The sequence below is a fragment of the Electrophorus electricus genome, chromosome 6, assembly GCF_013358815.1.
Source record: "Electrophorus electricus isolate fEleEle1 chromosome 6, fEleEle1.pri, whole genome shotgun sequence".
NCBI lineage: Eukaryota > Metazoa > Chordata > Actinopteri > Gymnotiformes > Gymnotidae > Electrophorus > Electrophorus electricus.
Window position 1 is genome coordinate 2559291 of NC_049540.1, and position 22303 is coordinate 2581593.

General features: G+C 42.4%; 3 protein-coding genes across 3 annotated transcripts; 1 reads left to right on the forward strand and 2 right to left on the reverse strand.

Annotated features, from left to right (window-relative positions):
* Window positions 1-1512: 1512 nt before the first annotated feature.
* Window positions 1513-2791, reverse strand: apoa1a (apolipoprotein A-Ia). Its single transcript, XM_027028625.2, has 3 exons — window positions 2749-2791; window positions 2351-2495; window positions 1513-2166 (listed from the first exon to the last, which is right to left on the reverse strand). Exons 1-3 carry the CDS (start codon window positions 2789-2791, stop codon window positions 1578-1580), a joined length of 777 nt encoding a protein of 258 aa, XP_026884426.1. The 3' UTR covers window positions 1513-1577.
* A 3767-nt stretch (window positions 2792-6558) lies between these two features.
* pafah1b2 (platelet-activating factor acetylhydrolase 1b, catalytic subunit 2) lies at window positions 6559-10373 on the reverse strand. The gene is made up of 6 exons (XM_027028610.2): window positions 10047-10373; window positions 9314-9392; window positions 8996-9085; window positions 8468-8584; window positions 8218-8340; window positions 6559-8115 (listed from the first exon to the last, which is right to left on the reverse strand). The coding sequence occupies exons 2-6, from the start codon at window positions 9389-9391 to the stop codon at window positions 7837-7839; spliced, it is 687 nt and encodes a 228-aa protein (XP_026884411.2). The 5' UTR covers window position 9392; window positions 10047-10373; the 3' UTR covers window positions 6559-7836.
* A 944-nt stretch (window positions 10374-11317) lies between these two features.
* Window positions 11318-20048, forward strand: mpzl2b (myelin protein zero-like 2b). The gene is made up of 5 exons (XM_027028619.2): window positions 11318-11463; window positions 14486-14652; window positions 16472-16682; window positions 17181-17343; window positions 19642-20048. Exons 1-5 carry the CDS (start codon window positions 11409-11411, stop codon window positions 19730-19732), a joined length of 687 nt encoding a protein of 228 aa, XP_026884420.2. The 5' UTR covers window positions 11318-11408; the 3' UTR covers window positions 19733-20048.
* Window positions 20049-22303: the final 2255 nt, after the last annotated feature.

Below are 22303 nucleotides of genomic sequence, written 5' to 3' on the forward strand. Positions count from 1 at the left end.
ACCCTTAACATTCAACCTGTCAGAATCCTGTCACTGACCATGGCATTCAGGGGAGCTTCTGATTGGCATATGCCCTGCCCCTTTCTGTGACATCAGTTGCAGGACGTCATGCAATTTCAATTACATGATATCCACACTAAGCCTGTAGTAGAAGTCTTGTTGATTTTGTTAGAGCAGCAAAGAAATGCACTGGAGTTTAAGTGTCTCACATTACCCAATGTTTCAGATAACCCAAATTCTCCCAGATCAGATTCTGTAATTCCATTTTCAACATGGCCTCCTCCATCTGAAGAGCCTGATCTATGGAGCATAAACTGACTAATTTAGGGGCTACAAAGCAATTTGAATCTTCATCTCATGTGAGCTGGGACATGTAGAAAAAAATGTAAAATGAATAATCACTTTCATAAATACTGTTCACCAGTTTATGGTGTTCCAAATGACTGCACCTTTGAGCCTACAGATGCCTTCGGTTTGGTGTAAATTTGCTAGAATATTAGCTGTAAAACAGGACAATGACTAAATCTTTGCAAAGAAAAAAGTAAGTGTATTGTGTGGGTTTATAGTTTAGTTAGAATGCCAGAGGAATACTATTAAAGAATGTCCAGAGACAAGCAGTGATGGGATGAGACATGCAGCTAAGGAACGCACTTGACAGCAAATGCAGTAAGAGCTTCAGGTTTGAATAACCATGGCCTACCTTAACTCAAAAACGGAGTCCTTGATGAACAGTGCGTCCCGCGTTCAAAATGCTTGCATTTCTATGTTAATATTTTTGTGCTCTCAAAATCTGCTTGATGTGAAGCGTTGAAACGACTTCTTTTCCAATCCAGTACGACACTGTAAATTGTACATTACGACTGGTCAAGCGAAGTCTGGTTTTTACTGAGTATCTGCTGTTGCCAGCATGAACCAGCTCACTTAGCCTCAAAATAAATGGAAACATTCAGTTTTCATTCATACTTTATGCCATAAAACATTAATGTGGCTAATGTGCCAGTCTCTTAACAGTAGTACCTGAATACTGGCCATTAGTAAATTGACCAACTCGCTCTTCCTGTAAACAGTACAAAGTAAATGTTACACTGGATTATCGACTCCCCTTTTCATATATGAAATACATAAGGTTGGAGGTAAATTGAGGATCATATGATGTACATTATTAAGCTTTTGTATATGTAGCAGTTTATTAAGAAGCCTGTAACTGGAAGCCTACCAATGGCAAAATGGATCAGTCCAGTAAATATTTAACAGCACTGAATTGTTCAGTAGTCTGAACAAACATAACATCTTATCACACTCTCCAATGTTTCACTGTGTAAACTGTCTAATGCTTTTACCCACTAAATCTGTAAACCGACAACACAGATACGGTATATGACATAATTTAGTACCATGAAAGAAAGGCTTGAACATTTCTTAGGTTTTTTTTTTTTTTTTTATTGTTATTTTACACCATCAAAGCACAGTTTTGTAGCTGACACACATCAGTCCGGCAACCATGCAGGTATGGAGACTTATTTCCATGTATGTGTGTGTGAGTGTGTGTGGGTGTCAGTCCTAGTCATAGTCGGCATTTAGGCCTTCAGGGCCTTGGCTGTGGATTCATAGGCCTCTGTCAGTTTGCTCTTCAGGGTCTCCAGGTAGGGTTCCAGCTGGCCCAGCAGCTCTGTGGTGTGGGGTGCCAGCTGGCTGCGTGCCTCCTCCACGTTCTTCAGCACGTACTCCTTGTACTCCTCAGCTATGGGCAAGGCCAGGTTCCTGAGGTCCTGCAGCTGCTTGGTCAGCTTGGCACGCACGGTCTCCACCAGGGGCAGCACTTTGGACTTGGTCTCCTCGAAGTTGACCTCCATCTTCTCAATGAGCTCTTCCAGCGCGGGCTGCATGCGGGCCTTCAGGGTGTGCAGCTCCTTCTGGTTGTCGGACATGTAGTCCTTGAAGATGGGCCCCAGCGTGGCGCGGTACTCGTCCAGGTGTTTCTCGACCACCTGCTTCAGATGGGCGTGGTGAGGCTCCAGCTGGGAGCGCAGGTCCTCCAGCTCAGACAGGACATACTCATGCAGGCCCTTGGTGCTCTCCAGGACCTGCGTGGCGATGGGATTCATGGTGGAGCTGGCCTGGTCAGCATACTTCTGGAGCTGGTCCAGGCTGTCTTTCAACTTCTGCCTGGAGGGTGAGGGGAACAGAAGGGTCAGGTACATCTCCCACGTGATTACGTTAACTGATCAGCTGGTGCAATTCACCAATTGATAATTGACAGTTACCAAGAAACACAACAACCAGGTATTCATATTTGATCACTGAAAGACAGTGTTGTATTCATGTTTGTGTCATTAGGTGTGTCTCTTACTTGTACTGCACGTAGTCATTTCCTTCCAGCTGCACGAGACTCCTCAGAGCCTGTTCCCTCACCTGGTTCAGGTAGACAACAAAGGCTGCCTGGAAATGCTTCAGCTGTGAGGGAGTGTCAGACTGCAGGGAACGGGCATGGCAACCTGGGAAAGGCACAGGAAAGACCCATGCTTCAGAGGGGGCTAGGCCCTGGGTGCCTCCAAAAGTGGGTGGTCGTTTTGTATTGTTTTGTAAAGTTTACAGCGAGTAAAGTTTACAGCTAGTACCGGCATGAACAAGACAAGAGGCCCACAAGTGCAATCCTGCAGTATCCTTATAGTTTAGTCTTTAAAAAAAATATTTTACAGAAAAATTCCTGTACATTTCTGTGGAATGGGGCAGGAGCAACTCACTCACCCACAGTCAGAAGGAGGGTCAGGGCAAGAACCACGGCTTTCATGGTTGAGGTCTAGGAAAGTTGTGAGAACATCATTAACACAGAGCACAGCAGCCCAGCAGCCACTCACTGAATTTGGGCCTCAGACCAAAAATACTTTTTAAACTGTCTTCAAAACACAGATGATGCCTAAATAAAATCAGTTGAAGGATTTCAAATGAAAAAAACAAAACAAAAAACAACAACTTAGTTTTAGAATAACATTCTATGAGTTAAGCTATACTCTGACTTTTATCCTTAGAATTTACAAACAGAGGAAAAAACATTAAAGAAATTAAATTCTTTAACATTAACACTAATTAACATTTAACATTAATTAATTCACATTTTTCAGCATTAAAAAAAAACATTAAAGAAATTCCATATTGATGTGATAATAGGAGAAATTCAGACCTGGAAAATACAATTAAAATCCTAAAACAAAATAAAGCCTTAGGATCAACCCCTTACACCCCTTCATTCTTTCCTCTCTTCCACACAACTCTTACCTGAGAGATGGTGTTCTGGTGATTGACACTAAACCTCAGGTATGAAGGGTTTATATAGGCTGTGTGTACATGTGCGTAAGTGTCAGAAGATGGACTCCAGACCTCCTACATGGAAGGGTGAAGTTCAAAGGTTTGGCACTTTATAAAGAATGGTATCAGCTATCTGCCATGAACTAATCAGCATAGAAAACATTCACACACATACCCCCAAAACCCTCCCTGCATCTGGTGACTCTGAAACACCTACACTATTTCAGATTTTAGTCATAACAAACAACTCTACACATATACAGAAATAATGATAAATAATTATAATTCTTTATATACACTTGCTTAGCCACTCAACTTACAATAAATAAAAATGTATATAATAATAATAATATTATATAGCATATATAGTGCTTTTCAAGGACCCAAAGACAGTTAAATATATTATTATTATTATTATTATTATTATTATTATTATTATTATTATTATTATTATTATTGAGTTTGTGGAGATTCCAAAGCGGTCACAAGTCAGTTTATTTAAAAAGCAGAAAACAACAAAACAATAATAAGGCACACAATTAGAATTATTATTCAATTTGAAACTATAACTCGAATGATTTCTATATATATTTGCTATTTTCTGATCTAGTTTTATTTAGACGTGTTAAAACTGGACTAAACGACTGACCAGGCTGCTAACTCGTTTATCCGTTTCATTACTGAACCATAGTACTTCGCAATAAAGGTTATTTTCTTGTAACAGTGATTGGATGGCGCTGCTTAATCTAGCTGTTTGACCGTTTAGGTATTCAGGAACCAAGTAGCTCAGACATTCCTCTGCTGTCTGTGCAAACGGACGCGTCGAATCGCGCTGCATGTCAGCCGATCAGCAACGATAAGATACGCGGATTTCACACGTTTCATATGAGGTATGCGTGTACCGGCTGAAACCCGCCAGTCCATGTGTGTCAGAGCGAGGGCGATTCAGGCCAAACTTTAAGACAAAGACTAATAACATATGTATATCTACCTTATTAATCTTTGTCTAAAAGTCGTTAATAAAGCGTTATTGTAATACTGTTTGTGATGTTATGTCAGCTGTTTCACAACGTGTCACAAAACTTGCCCCCAACAACAGTGTAATTTAATGTAATCAAGGGACACGTGAACGTCTATAAAAACAACATTCTCGAAAAGATGTCAAACAGTACACTAATAAAAATACTAGACGAATGACTATACCTGAATATTAAATATTAAACCGGAATATATATTTATTTTATTCTTATTTTATTCTAAACTGTAATCAAATTGAAATCCTATCCCAAAATTTATACAGACAACTAACGGTACTCATGTAGTATGCAAAAGGTCTACATGATTGCACGGTCGCAAAAACCTCTTTTCGCAAGGTAGACGTTTGTCTAAAGTGGAAACGAATTAATTAATATATATATATATATATATATATATATATATATATATATATATATATATATATATATATATATATAATGATTAGTATTAATTATTTGGGAATAGTAATTATTCGGTTTTATCTGGACTTACTTCATTGGACATTAAAATTAATTACATTTCTTATGCTAATAAGACCACCGCTGATACTGTTATCAAGGGAAAAACGCGTGGTCGGCGGATTTTCACGCTGGAAGGGATTAATGGTTGTTAGTGCACTTTCTTCCCATCGTGTTGCTGTGGCGACGAAACAAATGTTATCTCTGATCAAATCACATCAAACCTGGTCACTGGTACAAGGTGCATTGAAATGAATGAACTGAGGGCTTTAGCCTCCTTACGCTACGTGAACAGCAGCTGCCATGCGATTGCGGTACGTTGGCCTTGTCAGCGGCTCTCAGCGTTCCTCCGAGAGCTCAGGTGTGTTAGGAAATTTAAAGCAACAGAAATGTAGACCGACTATTTAGATTGGAAACCCCTGGTAAATGTTGCAGTCCACATCACAGTACTTAACGTGCTCTGCCGGCGCGTGTCTTCAGAGTTATAATCATGTAATCATATTCTGTTTTACGTGGGCTAGTCTAGAACTTTGCGCGGAGTCACTAGAAAATAGATGCACTTACTCCCTAACACTCCTACAGCTGTAGAAAAAGAGATGAACACTGCCACTTAAAATAGAGTAGATTATGTATATGTTTGATACTTAAAAAGTATCCAAATTCATGGCAAAACGACCTTACCCTAATCTACTATAACTTTCTTCTTCTTTTCATGACATTATGTAATTCTGTAAAATACAATGCTATAATTTGTTTGTACAAGTGGTAGGCATCTGTTGATGAACATGTTCTAGAAATTCATCAGCATGTATGCCCATGCCACGTCCTGAACATCAGGTAGCCTGAGTTGATCTCAAATGCATGAGAACAAACCAAAACGGCATGAGCCAGGGCATGGAGAGCAAGGCGATGAACTGGACGCAGTCTAGGAAATCTATTTGACAATGTCAGCTGGCAGGCACTGGACTGGAATCTGCAGGGGACGAGTAAAGTTGGGATACCAAAGCAAACCTGGAGATTGTTGCGAGCAAGGCATGTGCTGCTGGGGTCATGTGGGCCCAGCTGAAGAGAACTGTCCAGAACTGGCCTGTTGGAGTGTGACTGCATCTTTACACGCCCTGAGATGTTTACAGGGTTAAGAAAAAGTTCATTTGTTTTGTACCATCATAAGAGGTTCTACACATTGTACAGCTTTAATTCAAGGGTTTCCAGTCAAATCGTTGGCTGGGTGACCCTGCCAGACCACAGTGCTAGTGTTTATTCTGCAAAAGCACCAAAAACACCCTAGCCAGGTAACCACTGGTGAACACTGATGACCTTGAGTGTGACAGGCAATGGGGTACACGAGAAATGTTTTTTCTAGGGTAGAAATGTTGCCATCTTCTGGAGACATATTATTGTTGTAATATTATGTCCTTACATTGCTTTTTTTCCTCCATCCTGCAGTCATGTGCCACTTGGGTATATGATACCATGGATAGTATAAAAGTGAATACAAGGGTCTCATGGTTGCTGAGCAGCAGAGACATGAAAAGGAGACTCCATGACTACAGACATGATCATCCCTATGACTACAGACATGAGGAGATCCTGTTACATTAGTGGAATCTTTAGGTCTTTCGTGTGTGGCAATGCATGCTCAGTGACCAACATGAACACATACACCCACAGCCACACATACACACTCACACCAACATCCGCACACAGACAAACTCGAACACAAGCATTTGCAGTTAGTATATCATCAACTACACAATTCATTTTTACACAGACCCTTTATATATGTATATACAGACATGGAGGTTCTATAGACACTCATACACAATTCAGTTCAAATATGATTACACGCTCACACTCCATATTACATTCCCATACTTAGCAATATGAATACACAGCTTTAACATTGCTTTGTCTTTGATGGTCTCTCTCTCCCACACAGACACCCACACCCACACAGTGTGATGTTAGCTGACGGTGTGGTCTTTGCAGTTCTGTTGTGCTGGGTATCTCCCACTGTTAAAACAGATTTGAACACAGGTCAAAGGTCAACAGGGAAAAGAGGTGGAGAAATGACTGAACTCTATGACCAATAAAATCATGAGTGGGGTGAGGCTCAGAGGGCCTGTGTCCAGCTACTGGATGAACAGAGAGGGAAATGAAATCATGTGAGAGAGCGAGAGAAAGAGATTGAGAGAGAGAGAGAGAGAGAGAGAGAGAGAGTGAGAGAACTGTAACTGGAACTCACAATTACCTCAATAGACATACAGTGAAAAGAGTCTTCACTATATACTAACACTACCGTGTGGATGAGAATATAGATCTTTCCAGAAGTGTGCTTGTGGGTTACTCCAAACAAGCACGTCTCTTTGCGTCTGAGTGTGTGAAGGCACATAGAAACTGGCAGTATTGATGCTACATTAAAGCACTCAACAGCTAATGTACAGGGCAGAGCACTGTCTTGACTTATGGTATGGTTTACATATGGTTTACGCGCACTCACACACACAGTAGTGTACTATATTTGTGAAGACTTACATTTACTCAAGTAACATTTTACCAGAATAACCCCAAAACCTTAAGCACACAAGGGTAAAATAAATGGTTTTAAAATAAAAACATGAAATATGTAAACACAATAAAAAAAACAACAAAAGGACCCACTTTTTTCCACATTTTGCTATCCTTTAGAGAACATTCTTGATATGGAGGTCCTCACAAATACAGATACACTCATAAACATGCACACATTCCTTCACACAAACACTTTGAACTCTTGTTGTCTGATTACTTTTGGGGCACCATGCAGAAATTGCTTGCCTTGTGCAGCGATTCTTGAGTTGGAGAAATGATTTATTTGTGGGGTTTTTTTCCTCCCACTTTTAAAATTAACTGCCTTCCCTGTCCCTCTCTGTATGTGATATTTCTTTCTCTAGCTCTCTCTGGTCTTATTTGTTCAACACTACCCATACAGTATATAAACCCTTAAACCGTGCCTCTCCAAAGACTGACATTTGCCCCATTTAATCCGCTCCCATTAGACGAGAGAGGCCCGCCTCTCTTGAGGGGTCTCCTCCAGTAACTGGAGCAGCAACTCGTGGAGGGGTGTGGCTATTTTGCTGTAGGCGCTGGCTGTGAGGTGCAAGAAGTCGAACATGTCTCGGCAGGAAATGGTGCCGTCAGAGTGCACGAAGCCGCCGCTCACGTCCAGGAACTGCACGGGTCCCACTCGAGGGAGAGAGGCACGAAGAAAATTGTTCACTGCCAAATTTTTATCCCTCAGTGGGTTAGGAAACTCCCCCCTTGGCAGCAGACCCTAAGTGACAAGAATCAGCACCAACCAGTATTAAGCTGATCAGTAACACAACCATATGTGCACTTTCTCTGTCTTCCATACATGCACATAACCTTTTCTTACCAGAACGATGATCTTTGCCTTGGGGAGGTGTGTGTGTAGCAGGCGCACAATGGCTAGTATTCCCCCAGCAACCTGTTCTGCAGTGTGCTCATGATTATTGGTTCCTACCCACAGCACCACCACCTAAGGGGATCCCAGAGAAAGCAGTCACACTCCCTCAGAATTGTGGCTGTTTGCTGGATCTCTGGGTGTGTGTGAGCGAGTAAGTGAGCGAGAGAGAGTGTGTGTGTTTGTGCTATAGCATAATCACCCGTGGTCTGATGTTCTCCAGCTCTCCGTTTTGCAGCCTCCACAGGACACTGCAGGTTGTGTCTCCTCCAATCCCAAAGTTCAATGCATGGAGTGGAGAGAACAGCTCCCGCCACACCTGCCACAACCAACCAATCAAAATGAAAACTGTTAACAAGATCCCACCTACCTGGAGACAGCTACCAATCAGACAACAGGTAATTACCATTAATCCACCACATCCATTAACTAAAACAGCATGTTGTCGTTGAACCTGCCAAGTTCGAGACTCTTTTCAGTTACCGTGCAGTTCTGTAGCAATAGCCTATTCTGGCACACAAAATTCCATTACACAGTAAAGCAATCCATATTGTGTTTTTTGTGTGTGATGTTAAATGGGCCATAATGAGACTTCATTATCAGATGTGATTATAATGTAATATAATGTGAGGTGAATATTCTGGTCATCATAAAAACCCTGAGGAACTGTAGATCAACCCTGAGGAACTGTAGATCAACCCTGAGGAACTGTAGCTCCTGAAACACGCACCTCCCGCTGCTGCATCAGCTGAATCATGGAGTCTCCAACAAACAACACCTCAGGTTCAGCATCCTTACACTCCTGCACAAAGCGGTTATGCTGCGCACACACACACACACACACACACACACACATCATCAACATAATCATCATGTCCATTCAAATAGCATAATAACATAAGGCAATCTGACCTTTTGTGTGGAATAAATGGAACTGATAGTGACAATGCAATAAACAGATTTATGCATTAATGACGCGCGCGCACACACACACACACACACACACACACACACACACACACACACACACACACACACACACACACACCTGTGACATCCAGCGCCCATCACCCTGAACGTCTTGTACGGGAGCTGGTTCAGCAGCAGGGTTCTCCTCTTCACTCATCCTCCAATAAAGAGCAAATATTTACACAACCAGGAGACACGTCATCGATATTATAAATCGATATTATAAATATAATATTCCAAATCACACAAAACCATAAATATTCTGCTTTTTGAAGCTGAGATTTAAATTCCAAATATTATTAAAAAGAACAGTAGTTTACTGAACAATTCTACTTTTTTCCCTCACGAGTGAAAACCTGATAAATCATGCTTCACTTTCATGCTTTCACTTTTCTGATAGTGGTTTTCTTATCAGTTTGGGTCCCCAGTTCCTCTCCTGTTGTGGTCAGCCCTGTCCGCTCGTTTCAGCGATGCACCCAGAAAGGCCCTGGCTTTAACCTTTCTCCTGTCCAAACTCTAAATACACGAAGTGCAATTGTTTTGCGCTGGACAGAGCTGGAACATGCTTGTGCTCTCAAACAGAGATTCTAATGTTATTAGCTCCCACTACCTCCAAAGGACTAGACTCAGTCGTTCTTGTTATCGATTTATGTTAACTAGCTACATATGCTACCGTGCTAAGATGTTGCCCTTACAGGCTTATCAAAATGGCTTTCAGTACTTGCAAGCATGCATATAGCTAGCACAGGGACAAGATCCACAAACAAAATCATTTGCGCATCCCGTCCACTGGCAGCTAGCGCGCGAGGTACCTGCTAATGTCTTCGCTTCTGCGGGCGTCAGACGCTCGAGCGCTATAACGGGCCGACGGAGGATGCTGTGCGTCCGCGCGGATGTCGCTCCCACCTACTCACCCGTCCGTCTTTCGCCGCACGACTTTCGTTGGGAAAGGAAGCGAGTTTATTCCTTCCTCGGTACCACAGGACGTTTCACTTAAAGCGGATATTTGACTCGGTTTGAGTAATTGACAACCAACGTTCAAATAAGCGGGACCGACTGCTTATACTCCACCTCCCGTTATCCCGTTATAACCGCTATCGCTTTCCTTTCCAGAACACACTTCCGCTTCACTCGTTGTACACTTCCCATCGAAACCCGTCCCGACTCTTTTCATTTAATGTATCTCAAAAACGGAACTATTACACAATAACATTAAACATCAGTCAGTAGTTCTGTAGCGTAATCAATCCTGCCTTGGTTAAGATGCGGAGTTTGGAAGTCTGTAAAAAAGGTGTCGTCCTATTACCCTTTACTAATAACCTAATAGTAGGGAAATAATAGATAATAATAATAATAATGCCAGAGTGCATTATGAACATCTCGCCAGTAAGGGCTTTTACTTTTACGTCATGAAAGTTGTGCGCGAGAGCGATTCCTAAATGATGTGATTAACCTACTTGGATCGGAGAATGAGGCACATTAGGTTGTGAAGATATACAAACACTAGATGGCAGCAAAGAAATGTAGGCAGAAGTTCCACTTTTTTTGTGATTTGTCACCTGTGCGAGTTAAACTGACTGTGAGTTATAGATAGATTTCTTATAGTATGCTTTTAATTCCTATGTAGAATACACCAGTTTTTTACTTGGAGGCATTTTCTGTTTTTGTTAGATTTATTATAATTCTAGGGTAGCGCAAATAGTCACAGTTTTGATTCCACTTTTTTATTTTTTCATGCGGCCGGTGAAGTATGGACATCGGTTTTTTGGATTTGTATGTGGATGCTTTTCATAGGTGCATGATGTTGTTATTTCCGGACCCGAAATTAATCAGGGTCACACAATCTAACAGGCTACTACAGTATATCCTAGGAGATCCCCAGGACGGATCCCGGACCATATCTGTTTGATTTCTGTAATGCCCTCTTTGACCCCATCTCTTCGCACTTTGCTGGTAATTCCGGGATATATCTGTAGGATTTCTGTAGTACGTTGTTTGACCCCACCTCTTCGCATTTTGGAAGAACCTCAGATTTGCTTCTACGTCATCTCAATGCAGTTTGTCGTTCTGGCACCGTTTGGAGTCTCCTGATCTAAACGAGCGGAAAGCGAACAACACTCATTACTCATTGCTTCGAAAAAGCTTCATTTTGACGGCCTCGCCCCTGATTTGTCATGTGTGGAATATGGATGTACCTGTTCAATGTTCTAGGTTTGCTGGTCACACCAGGTGAGTCGCAACATGGAGCCCACCAACTTTTCCCTTCCAACTTCCTGTTTGTCAGCTTGAATTGGAGAAAAATGTCAAGAATTTAAGTACATTCAAGAAGGCGCATTATGATAATAGTCGTATGCTACCTGTTCTAGTATGATGAAATTTGTTTAAGGACTGTAAAAAGGTTGTAAATTATGACTTTGTTGAAGTAGCTGCACGCGTGTGTCCTGTAGCGAAATTCGTTTTTTTTGGGGGGGGGGGGCTGTGTACACAGAACAGCTGTCTGCGTGACATTTAGTCACATGTGTCTTTCTGTCTGCCGTGGTAAAACAGACGTTGAACATCTGCAGACGAAAAGCATAAGAATAGACAAAACGAAGACTGTTGCGCGTGGAAACTATCGTTTCATAGGTTGGTTCCGCACAAAGGTGAGAACCACGAACTCCCTGGTCAGGGTTTGCAAATCTGAGCACCAATAGTCTGCACCTGCATAAATTTGGGATTGCTGTCATCATGCACGGTGTTAAAGGTTATAGGCAGTTAAAGGTTATACGTTAGTTTGAATCCTGGATTTTTTTTTCTTCTAAAATTCTGAAGAACCCCAAATAGCAGAGGAATAATGGTGCATTGTGCTGTATCGCTCTGACGGTGTGATTCTTGCCGTGGGTTTGTCAGTTACCCTCTAGCGTTTTATCAGTGTTTAGTTTCTGAAGACCATACCAACCTTGACCAGATATTACCGAGATGCTCGTGGGCCGCCAGCAAACCGAACTCTTTCATGTACCACCCGAGCGGAAAACAATAAGTTTTGTTTTTTGTAATATATGCAGTCGTGCAAAGATGAAAGACTTGCAGGGAGTAGCCAGGGATGTCAATCATTCTGTCGGCTCTCTCTCTCTCTCTCTCTCTCTCTCTCTCTCTCTCTCTCTCTCTCTCTCTCTCTCTCTCTCTCTCTCTCTCTCTCTCTCTCTCTCTCTCTCTCTCTCTCTCTCTCTCTCTCTCTCTGCGTCTGTATTTGTACATTGTTCTAAAAGTAAACCACTTAGTGTGTGTATACATGTAGTGTGTCAACACAGAAATCAGCAATCTAGATCTTTTTTTTTTTCTGCTCATGTTAATGCATCATAAACATTTATATCGCAGCTGTGTGCGTGTGCATGCATGCGGTTGTGTGTGAATGGTATCTTTTTGAAGAAAGTTCACCTCTTTTCTTTCTGGTTAGTAGCCAGCTTAGTATACAACAGCACATGGACATGTCACGAATTCCAGCCATTTGATTATTTGAAATATGTATGTGCTGACATGGAGTCTTCCACTCTTCACAGAACCACTGCTGTGGGATGGATCGCTTCCTTTTTAGGCAATGGATTTGTTTTTCTAGTGAATCACATACACATGAGCCGTGGTCAGAATCTTGGGCGGGCTTCAAACGTGCATTCAGGTACATCTGGAATATGGCTGCTAAGGTTATGCCACACTTTCTGGCTGGAGGGTTAAACAACACTGATTTCACTGATGGCTGGGGCAAGGTGTTCTTTCGGCATCGCTAGTGATGGTAGGACTTGCCCAGAGCACAGAGCATTCATGGTAAATGTTTATGATTTTGAGCACTGTTGGGCTTGTGGTTGTCACTAAGTTTCAAACACTGTAACCCTGGATTGTCAAAATCACAAAACGATTTGTGTGGAAAATGTGGGACAGAAACTGTTTCTTATAAGATTTAGACAATGCCATTGGAGATAATGGCGGTTAGGAAACGTTTAAAAAAAAACCAAAAAAAAAACCACCTGAACGAGAAGTGTCAGAGGGAGTCGGACAGGTGTGTCGCTACCGTTAGGGCATGGGCAAGAAGCAGTTTGTGTCTGCAGGTGCATTTCAAAAACAAGTGCGCAACTTCCCTGTAGGCGCTTTGCATTGTCAGGATGGGTGCAGCGTGAGGGGAACATATCTCCTTCAGCATACAGGCCTTTGGAGAGGTATCCTAGCCCCTCCTCAGATGCCTGGGACCCTCGACGGGTCCAAATTCCCTTTTAAGAGTTGTGTGTCCTCAGTTCCTCTCAACACAGAAGACAACAGAGTGTCTGAATCTTGGAAGCTGGTAAAATTCCCATACACATGGGACAGGTAGGATTTCCCCTCTTTATCTGGCTAACACTTTCTCTATCCTTATCCCTATTCATACCCATACCCATATCCCTACCGGATTATATGTCCACAGACACACATAACTACCAGGAGCCAAGGTGCTCCGTGATGTTGCTTGGAGTAAGACGAATGAGCCGTCTAATAAGTGATAATTTTACTATCATTGTGTGCTGTCAGCATCCTGATCAAGCGGCCAGCTTCCAGGTGGCTGTTTTGAATCCAAGCCTTTCAGCCCCGTAACACAGAGTTTATGGAGTTGGCAGTCAGCAGCCTGTGTAGTTAGTAAGAGCTATGGCCTTTTGCCTGGAAGCTGTCACCTTGTACACAATGTCTCTAGGCAGCGTAGCCGGAGTGCTCAGCTCTGGGCTGGTGGCAGAGGTGGGGGTGGGGGCACTGTGCCCAACCTGCCAACCATGCTGTCAGTGCTGGTACAAACACTCGTGCTTTGTTGGTCTTGGTGCGGATCTATGGGGAGCTGTGACCATGTGCTATGGTGTTAATGTCCAAGTGTGTTAGGGGAGCAGCAGCTGTATGTGTCAGTAGTACTAGAGGAGAAGAGAAGAGAGGAGTTGATGAAAGCCACAGCACAATGCATTTAGCCTTCTTGCTTATACTGAAGAAATGTAAACAGTGTGTTCTCTCACTCTCTTGCGCTCACACACACGCACACATAATTACATCAGCCAACAACTATATATGCAAGTGTGTGTGTGTGTTCTCATGTGAACTATAAGCGTGCGTGCGCGTGTGTGTGTGTTGGCAAGAGTATATTCCTATTCCTTTTTTTTTAAACTGTGTGAAACGTGAACAATGGGAGGGGACATGTGTGCATTCCTTTCTGCAACATCACACATGCACACCTCCTCAGCAGCTTGTATCTATGGTGACCCAGGTGTGTACCGTGTGGCAGCAGTGGAGATCTCCGCACCAAAGGAGTTGAAGGTGGTGAACGGCACTGAGGTTGAGCTCCACTGCACCTTCAGGTCCAGCCAGCCACATTCCAAAAGGTTATCTGTTACCTGGAACTTCAGACCCTATGGCCAGACCACAGAGGAAACGGTGAGTGAGTGAGGGTGGGTGGCTGTATGTGGTTGTATATAAGTTTCATATTTATGTTTGTACGAGGTAAAGTGTTTACAAAAGCTTACTTTAAAAAGCTTAAAGTTAAAAGGGTAAAGACATTTTCTTTTTGGTTAGTGAGTTTGAAATTTAGGGTTAGGCTTAGAAAATTCATATTAGACATTAATACTAAGAATCCATCTATCCATCCATCCATCCATCCATCCATCCCCACACCCCAGGCAGTCTTTTTCCTCTACCAGAGGCCCGGGAACTTGAGTAGCACCGTAGCTGTTCCCAGTACTGTACTCTTCTGGATAGAGATCTCAGATGTTGTTCCTGGGATATGCTGAAGTCCACATGTTTTCTAGCTCTTCTTTCAGCCCTTGTTATTTCAGTAACCACTGGGCATTGTTGTGTGATGCCAATTTTTCCCCATATGCTTTTCCAGTATTGTTCAGTCTCCAGCTTTGGTGGGCCTGTTCTCATGTACACTTTGAATGGCACGTGGGAGAGCCTCCTGTTTATTCTCCTGGCTTCTACTTTTCATGTGTACCTCTTCAGGTGGTCAGCCAGAGCTGTTATTCTTTTCTTGGCAGTCTCCAAGGCCTCAGGTATGGACAGCTTATGCTTCTCAGGTAACTCCATCACGCCTTTCTGCTGTTCCTATAGCTGGCTGACTTCTATCCATGTTGCCCAACCTCCTTCCCCACAGATGATACTGCTCTTTGATGATCATCTTGTAGCCAAGCATCTCAACTGTCACTATTGCTGTGGCATATATTAGCTGGTTAGTCTTAGCGATGGTCACAGTAGTGATCGTCTTGGTATCATCCACTACATATACTCTCTCGCATACCAGGTGAAAAACTGCAGTGTACTGTAGGAACAGATATGGATGGATGGATGGATGTATGTATGGATGGATGGATGGCTAGATAGACAGGGCCTTCTACCACAGGCATGGGAGATTGAGGGTGTGGGGGGATTACTGAGGGTGTGGTGCAGTATTTAGGGTGTGGTGCAGTACTGAGGGTGTGGGGGACTACTGAAGGTGCGACGTTCAGTACTGAGGGTGTGGGGCAGTACTGAGGATGTGGAGGAATATTTTTATTTTTCCTTGTACTGATTGTTGATGTCATTCCTGGGATTTGTTGGAGTCTCTCCTTGATCTTAGGGGTCACAGCCCCAAGTACCCCTTTCACCACGGAGACAGCCTTTGTGTTAACCTTTCACATTGTGTCTTTCTTTTTTCATTTCTTGGAACTTTTCCATCTTTTCGTATTCCTTCCTCTGGGTGTTTCTGTCAATTGGGACTGCCACCTATGTTCCATATATTTATAACATGTAAAGGCCAGATAAATAATTTGTAACATGTCAGACAGATGAAAAGACAGTATAGAAGATAAAGAACAAACAAAATGAAATGATCTGTAGGTCAGTGCACTGTGAGGAAAGTGGGTGTGGCCTATATGAGCGCAGGTAGCCAGGGTTGGAGCTTAAGACAAGCTCCTCCTCTAGAGTCTTCAGTTATTACATAACTGTGTTCATAAAATACACAGACCTTGTTTAAAGAGACAGTTGTGGCAACAATTTGCAGCCATTGTATTTTCAACTTTAACTGATCTGTTTGTTGTTTCTCCATCTCTTGTTTGCTTGTTACTACTTCCCCTCATCCTTTCTTCTGTCACTCATACAATCTCGTTTTCTACTGTATTTACATGCTTGTGTGAATGCGTGTGCATACCTGCATGCGTTTGTGTGTGCTTGCCTGTATGCACGTGTGTTTGCTTGCGTGCATGCCTGCATCCTCATGTAGATCTTCTACTACCAAGAGATGCCCTACCTCCCTACCGATGGACGGTTCAAGGATCATGTCGTATGGACGGGGGATGTCCAGAAGAACGACGCCTCCATTACCCTGCATGGCGTGCAGTTCGCTTTCAATGGTACCTTCAGCTGCAAGGTGCAGAACCCGCCCGACATCCAGGGCTACTCCGGCGAGACTGTCCTCCAGGTCATCCAGTCAGGTGAGACCAGCTGCCTGACCAGCCAATAAGATGCATCCCTTGTCTTGCTAGCATTATAGCTCAGGTTTTCTCTCCTTGGCTGGGTCATCCTTGTGTAGACTAGTGATTATTTTTGTCTCATGGTGTCCCTGTTACTTCTTCCAGGACAGATATGGTGTATGAGAAGGTTAAGTGTGTAAACAGTTGGTCTCTTGGTTGCCTGGCACTCTGATAGATTAGATGTTCCTGTCCTTGAGGTAGGGAAATCAGAGAAGGAAGTGGTTTTCACTGGAGCAATGGAGTCTGCCCAGCTGCACATCAATCCGACTGACCTCATTTTTTATTGATCCTGATTGTGATTTTATTGTGAACCTCAATTGTGTAGCTGGAGGTGTAGGGGCTGCCAGTGGTTCTGGTGGGTTGGAGGGGAGGGACATCATTTCAGTGTTCCTTCAACCTGGCAGATTACCCAGGAGGCCCTCACATTTACTTTGCCTTTCCTCTCTCTCTCTTCCTTAGTAAAACTTTCTGAGATAGAGATCCTGGCTGCAGCCGTGGGTGGAGCCATCATTCTTGTTATCTTCATCCTGATCATCTTCATCACAGTGCGCTACTGCCGACAAGATCGCAACAGCACGGAGGTAGTGCTGCGAGATACTGAGTGGAAGCAGCCAAGTGTATGGTGAGATGGGGGGCGCTGGGCAGGGCCTCTGGGGGTGGAGCTGGACCTTTGGAAGAGGGCGTGTCTAGATTTGATGGTGCAACAGCTTGGCTTTTCTGCTGACAATACTCACACCCTCCTCTTGAAGTGCTGAAAAAAACAGCTGCTTCCTGTTTTGCGAGTCAAGTAAAAAACTAATCTTTGTAAAACCTGAAGATACTGTTAATCAATTCTATGAGATTTTTTGAGAGAGATTTTTTAAAATACCAGTCCTGTCTCTTAAGATATCATTTTTACTGGTACATTAATGGGGTTTAAAGTTGATGAGCCCAGTAATTTCTGTTTTAATTCTGTTTTATCTTGGTATGCCCGCCAGTTCATGCTTTATTGACTGGACCTCTACCAAGTGCCTTCTTGCATCACCTAAACAGGGAATTAACACTACACAAACTTATACATATGTCAAATTATACAGCTTTATGTTTAGCTGTTTTGAAATGACTGAGGTAATTAGCAACATGTAGTTTGTCGATAAAAATGCTTACCACTAAGGTTTTTGGACCACTTACTGGGGGTCAGAGACATCTTAAACCTACTAATCTCTCCCAAGATAGACCTTAACATATCTAATTACTGAGCACAATATCCCAAACCTAGTTCTATATAAAAAAGGATTTTAAATGGAGAGCCAGTTACTTAAATCCCGGCCCAGTGTTATAGCCAAAGTTCCTTGGCCTCATTCAAAGCTTCATGCTTTCAACAACACAGTATTAAACATGGGTTCTGAGTGTGCATGAGGAGTTGACAAAACAAGATATTGATTAAAATATATAAAATATCAATATGGGGCCGATGCAATGAATGTCGTTTCATTAAAACACACAGGATGGTTATTGCAAACATCTAAGAAATAAATGTATTAAACGTGTGGTTACCTGGACACACCTGTCTTGTGGAATATCAGACATAACATGTTATCTACTTCCAGCTATTAGGACCAAGCGCACTGTTACCTGCTACTGTTCATATGTTAACAGCCTTAACACTTACACAGATGCACAGGCATGTTAATGGGACTGAAACACTACCTGACAATGAGCTGCATTTCTAGCTTTTCAGTCTCTGCAACCAGATTTCTTTGACACAACTCTTATTGGCTGCCCAGACCATGGGCCTCTGTGATTGGTGGAGAGTTACTTGGTTTTGGTGTGGGCTTGGTGATTTGGTTGGTTTTACTCAAACACCTGAAAACATGAAATGGTGGAGGCATCTGTCCTGTTATAAGGGCTGTGGAGATTTCTGAGGTCTTCCTTGTCAGTGTTTAAACACCTGACTGTTAAGTAAATACAGATAAATGGTACAGTTTTTCTGTTGGGGTTTGTTTTTTTTAATGTTATGACTGAATTCTGTTAGTTTGTCTTGTTGTTGTTGTTGTTTGTGTGAGGGAGTGTATGTCAGGGCCAGCACCCCTACACACCCCTACAGCTCCAGTCCATTTCTGTAGGGCTTTACTCTACACATCTATAATTTACAAAGACATCCGTTAATGTAACAACACCCTTTGGCAACCATTGTATACACACTGCTTTACACACCCTGACGTTCAGTAATGCCCTACTTATTCATGATGTGTCTCCTCCAAACAAGATATATTCATGAATTATAACTCTGAAATCCTAAAATATGAAAGTAATTCCAATAAAACATATCAAACTATGTATTTGATCAAAATATACTTGTCGCATAGTAATGGTTCTTGGGAAAATCTGTGGTGTGCTGGAGGGAGCTGTGACAATGCTAGTAAATTCATGCACAAAAACAGATCTCAAAAGCAATAAGAAAAATGCAAGGTGATGATGATTGAATGAATTAAGCAGATTTCCTTCTGGACACATCTGAAGCCTCTCCTGAAGTCTCCCATTTCTCTTACTTCAGAAGACTACTTCTGTCCAGTGAAAGTGCTAGAGACAGGAATTTGCACTTAATTTGCACTTAAAATCTATCGTAGATGATTTTGCTCACATGACATGCCTTAAGAGCACTCACTTAATCGAGAGAGAAAAACAAGTAAAGAATTCATTGTATATTCATTATTGAAATTAATTACATATTCATTATTTTTGCATGAGGTCCAGAAGTTCCTAGTTACACTGCTGACTGTGTGTGTGTGTGTGTGTGTGTGTGTGTGTGTGTGTATAAAAAAAAAAAATCCACATGCTTACATGCTGTTTTTTTTGTTTGTTTGTTTGTTTGTTTGTGTGTGTGTGTGTGTGTGTGTGTGTGTGTGTGTGTGCACGCACATGCTAACTAATGTACCAGTGCACTGGAGGAGGATGTGACTCTAAAGATCACAGAGAAAGATCTAGATACCGACAGTGTCTCCGGAGAGGAGATGGAAGACCACTCTTAAGGATCTGGACGATGAGACGGAAGATGATGGTGACTGTGCAAGGTGTCTAAGACTACTGTAGAGACACACACGTACGTACGTACGGTCTGCAAAACCAGATAATGGCACTCCCATGTTAATAAGACATCCAAGCTGTAGAAGCTTTAGTGATTCTGGGAATGCTGAAGTCTCATTTTTACACAGAGCAGCACCTATTTGTTAGTATGGCACATAGGTTTTTGTGCTTTATTTGCTTATTTCTTTATAAATGGAAATATTACTTACTTGCAATGTATGTTAAGAAAACCAATGTACTTCCATTTTTAATATTTTAATATAAAATGTAATTTCTTTAATTTTTTAAAAAGGTTTTAAAGAGTTTCTAGATTTTTTTTAATTAATAAACAAATATGACAACTGTTAAGGGTGTGTGTGTGTGTGTGTGTGTGGGGCAGTTCTGTCTGCACATTTGCACAATCTCCATAACTGGGCGTGCTCATTATTACAGCGTAAATTGTTATAAAATACCTTTCAGTTGCTACACTTGTTTTCCGCTCTTTGTGTGTGTCTATATATGCTAACAAACGTACCAGTGCATTGGAGAGGAAGTGAAGCTAAAGATCCCACAAAAAGCTCTAGATTCCGAAAGCGTCTCCGAAGAGGAAATGGAAGCTAAGTAGTTACTTCATAGCAGTCTTTCTCGTTGAGAACAGAAGACAGTTATTCTGTGACACAGCACCCTCTAGTGGGTGAAACTATTGCTTCACATAATGCAAATCAGGGGCTAATACCCTATTTATGGATTTACTCATTTATTTCTATAAATGTACTAACCTGATTACTTCAAAAAATTATTCCTGTTCTCATGCACATTTGGTGTAGTCCACATGCAACAGAATTATTGTGTTCAATATTAAGTAGTTATGGTTAATATTAAGTAATATTAAGTAATTCTAGTAAATATTATGGATATCTGTCTATTGCCATGCTATATCCACTGTATCTCTGTAGTGTAGAGAACACATGACCTTGAGTGTGTGCTGTGACCTTGAGCCAGAAGAATATGGTTTTAGCCTTGCCTAAAATGAGGACACGTGGCATGGGTGAGTGAGTGGCAGACGTGGTATGAGTGAGTGCGATCCCAGGGGTGCAGAAAGGAGCCCCTACTGTCCACTACCTATAGTAGAAGTGTGATTGACTCTTATGGCATTTACTACACAGAGGGACAAAATGCTTCTTTGTCAGATTATAAAAGAGGGAGTGAAAATGTATATGATCTGTCTTGCTTAAAGGTGTGTGTGTGTGTGTGTGCACGTGTATGTGCATGCATGCACACCGCAGTATATCTGGTAGTGCTGAGTCTTGTCCTCGGCCAGCCACTTTACTGCACCAGCAGAGGACATTACCGCGCATTTGTGTGTGTGTGTGTGTGTGTGAGAGAGAGAGAGAGAGAGAGAGAGATGTGGAAAGATATGCAGCATTGACTGGAACTAATCCAGAAAAAGAGAAAGTCCTCTTAGAACAGCAGAGAGAGAGAGAGAATGAGAATGATAGCTGCAGATGCCCTCAGGAAGCCCAGGTCTCTGTGTGCATATGTGTGGGTGTGTGTGTGAGAGAGAGAGAGCGCTGCAGATGCCCTCAGGAAGCCCAGGCATTTGTGTATGTGTGTGACCACTGCAGGTGCAGGTCCCCCACCCCTTCCCTGCCCACTGTATACCTGCTGCCCGATACAACACTGCTACCATACCTACAAAAATAAGCAAAATAGACTGTTAGTTACTGGTAAGTTAACCTGCTTTTTTTCTAAGTTTAGGGAAACAAAGTCATCTAGTGGGGATGTCTTAGCGCATATAGGCTTGGTTATTACGTGAGAAGTTGTGTCTGGGGAATAGGGTATTGCAGAAGCTTCAGCCTATTTCCCATCCTGGACTCGCTGCAGGTCATATGACCGCTTTGTTCTTCAGCAGCATGCCAGAACTACATTAATGGGATGGAAATGGTCCTTGGAGCAGACATATGTTAACAGAGCACGATGAGTCAGCAGTTCCTGCCATCTGCAGACACGATTAGTCCGAACAACGACTAGCGCATCACAAAAACAGCTTCTGAAATGCAAGGGAAGCAGAAAGACAGGCACACACTCACACACGCGCATGCACACAAACACACACACTCTCTCTCTCTCTCTCTCTCTCTCTCTCTCTCTCTCTCTCTCTCTTTTCCATTAACTGTGGCAGAGGGAGGAGAGATGAGAGTCTCTGGGGCATTAGAGGAAGTTCTCCAGACAGTGGATGGTGGAAGTCACCCTGCAGTGCCCACTGGAATAAAAATTGTTATAACCAATAAACATTCTCCCAGTCTTAAATTCATATCTTTGTTTTGTGATGCTCTGGGCAATGTTGTGTTGTTGTTCATGTGGATTTTACTCTGACACATACTGCCTACCTAAACACTGGCAGACCAAGCACACCCCTTCATGCTAGCAGTATTCCCTAAATTCAGTGGCCCCTTTCAGCAGGAAATTTCAGGGAATTTTTTGAGGAGCATGATAGATAGTTCAAGGTGTTGAATTGGCCTCCAGGTTCACTAGCG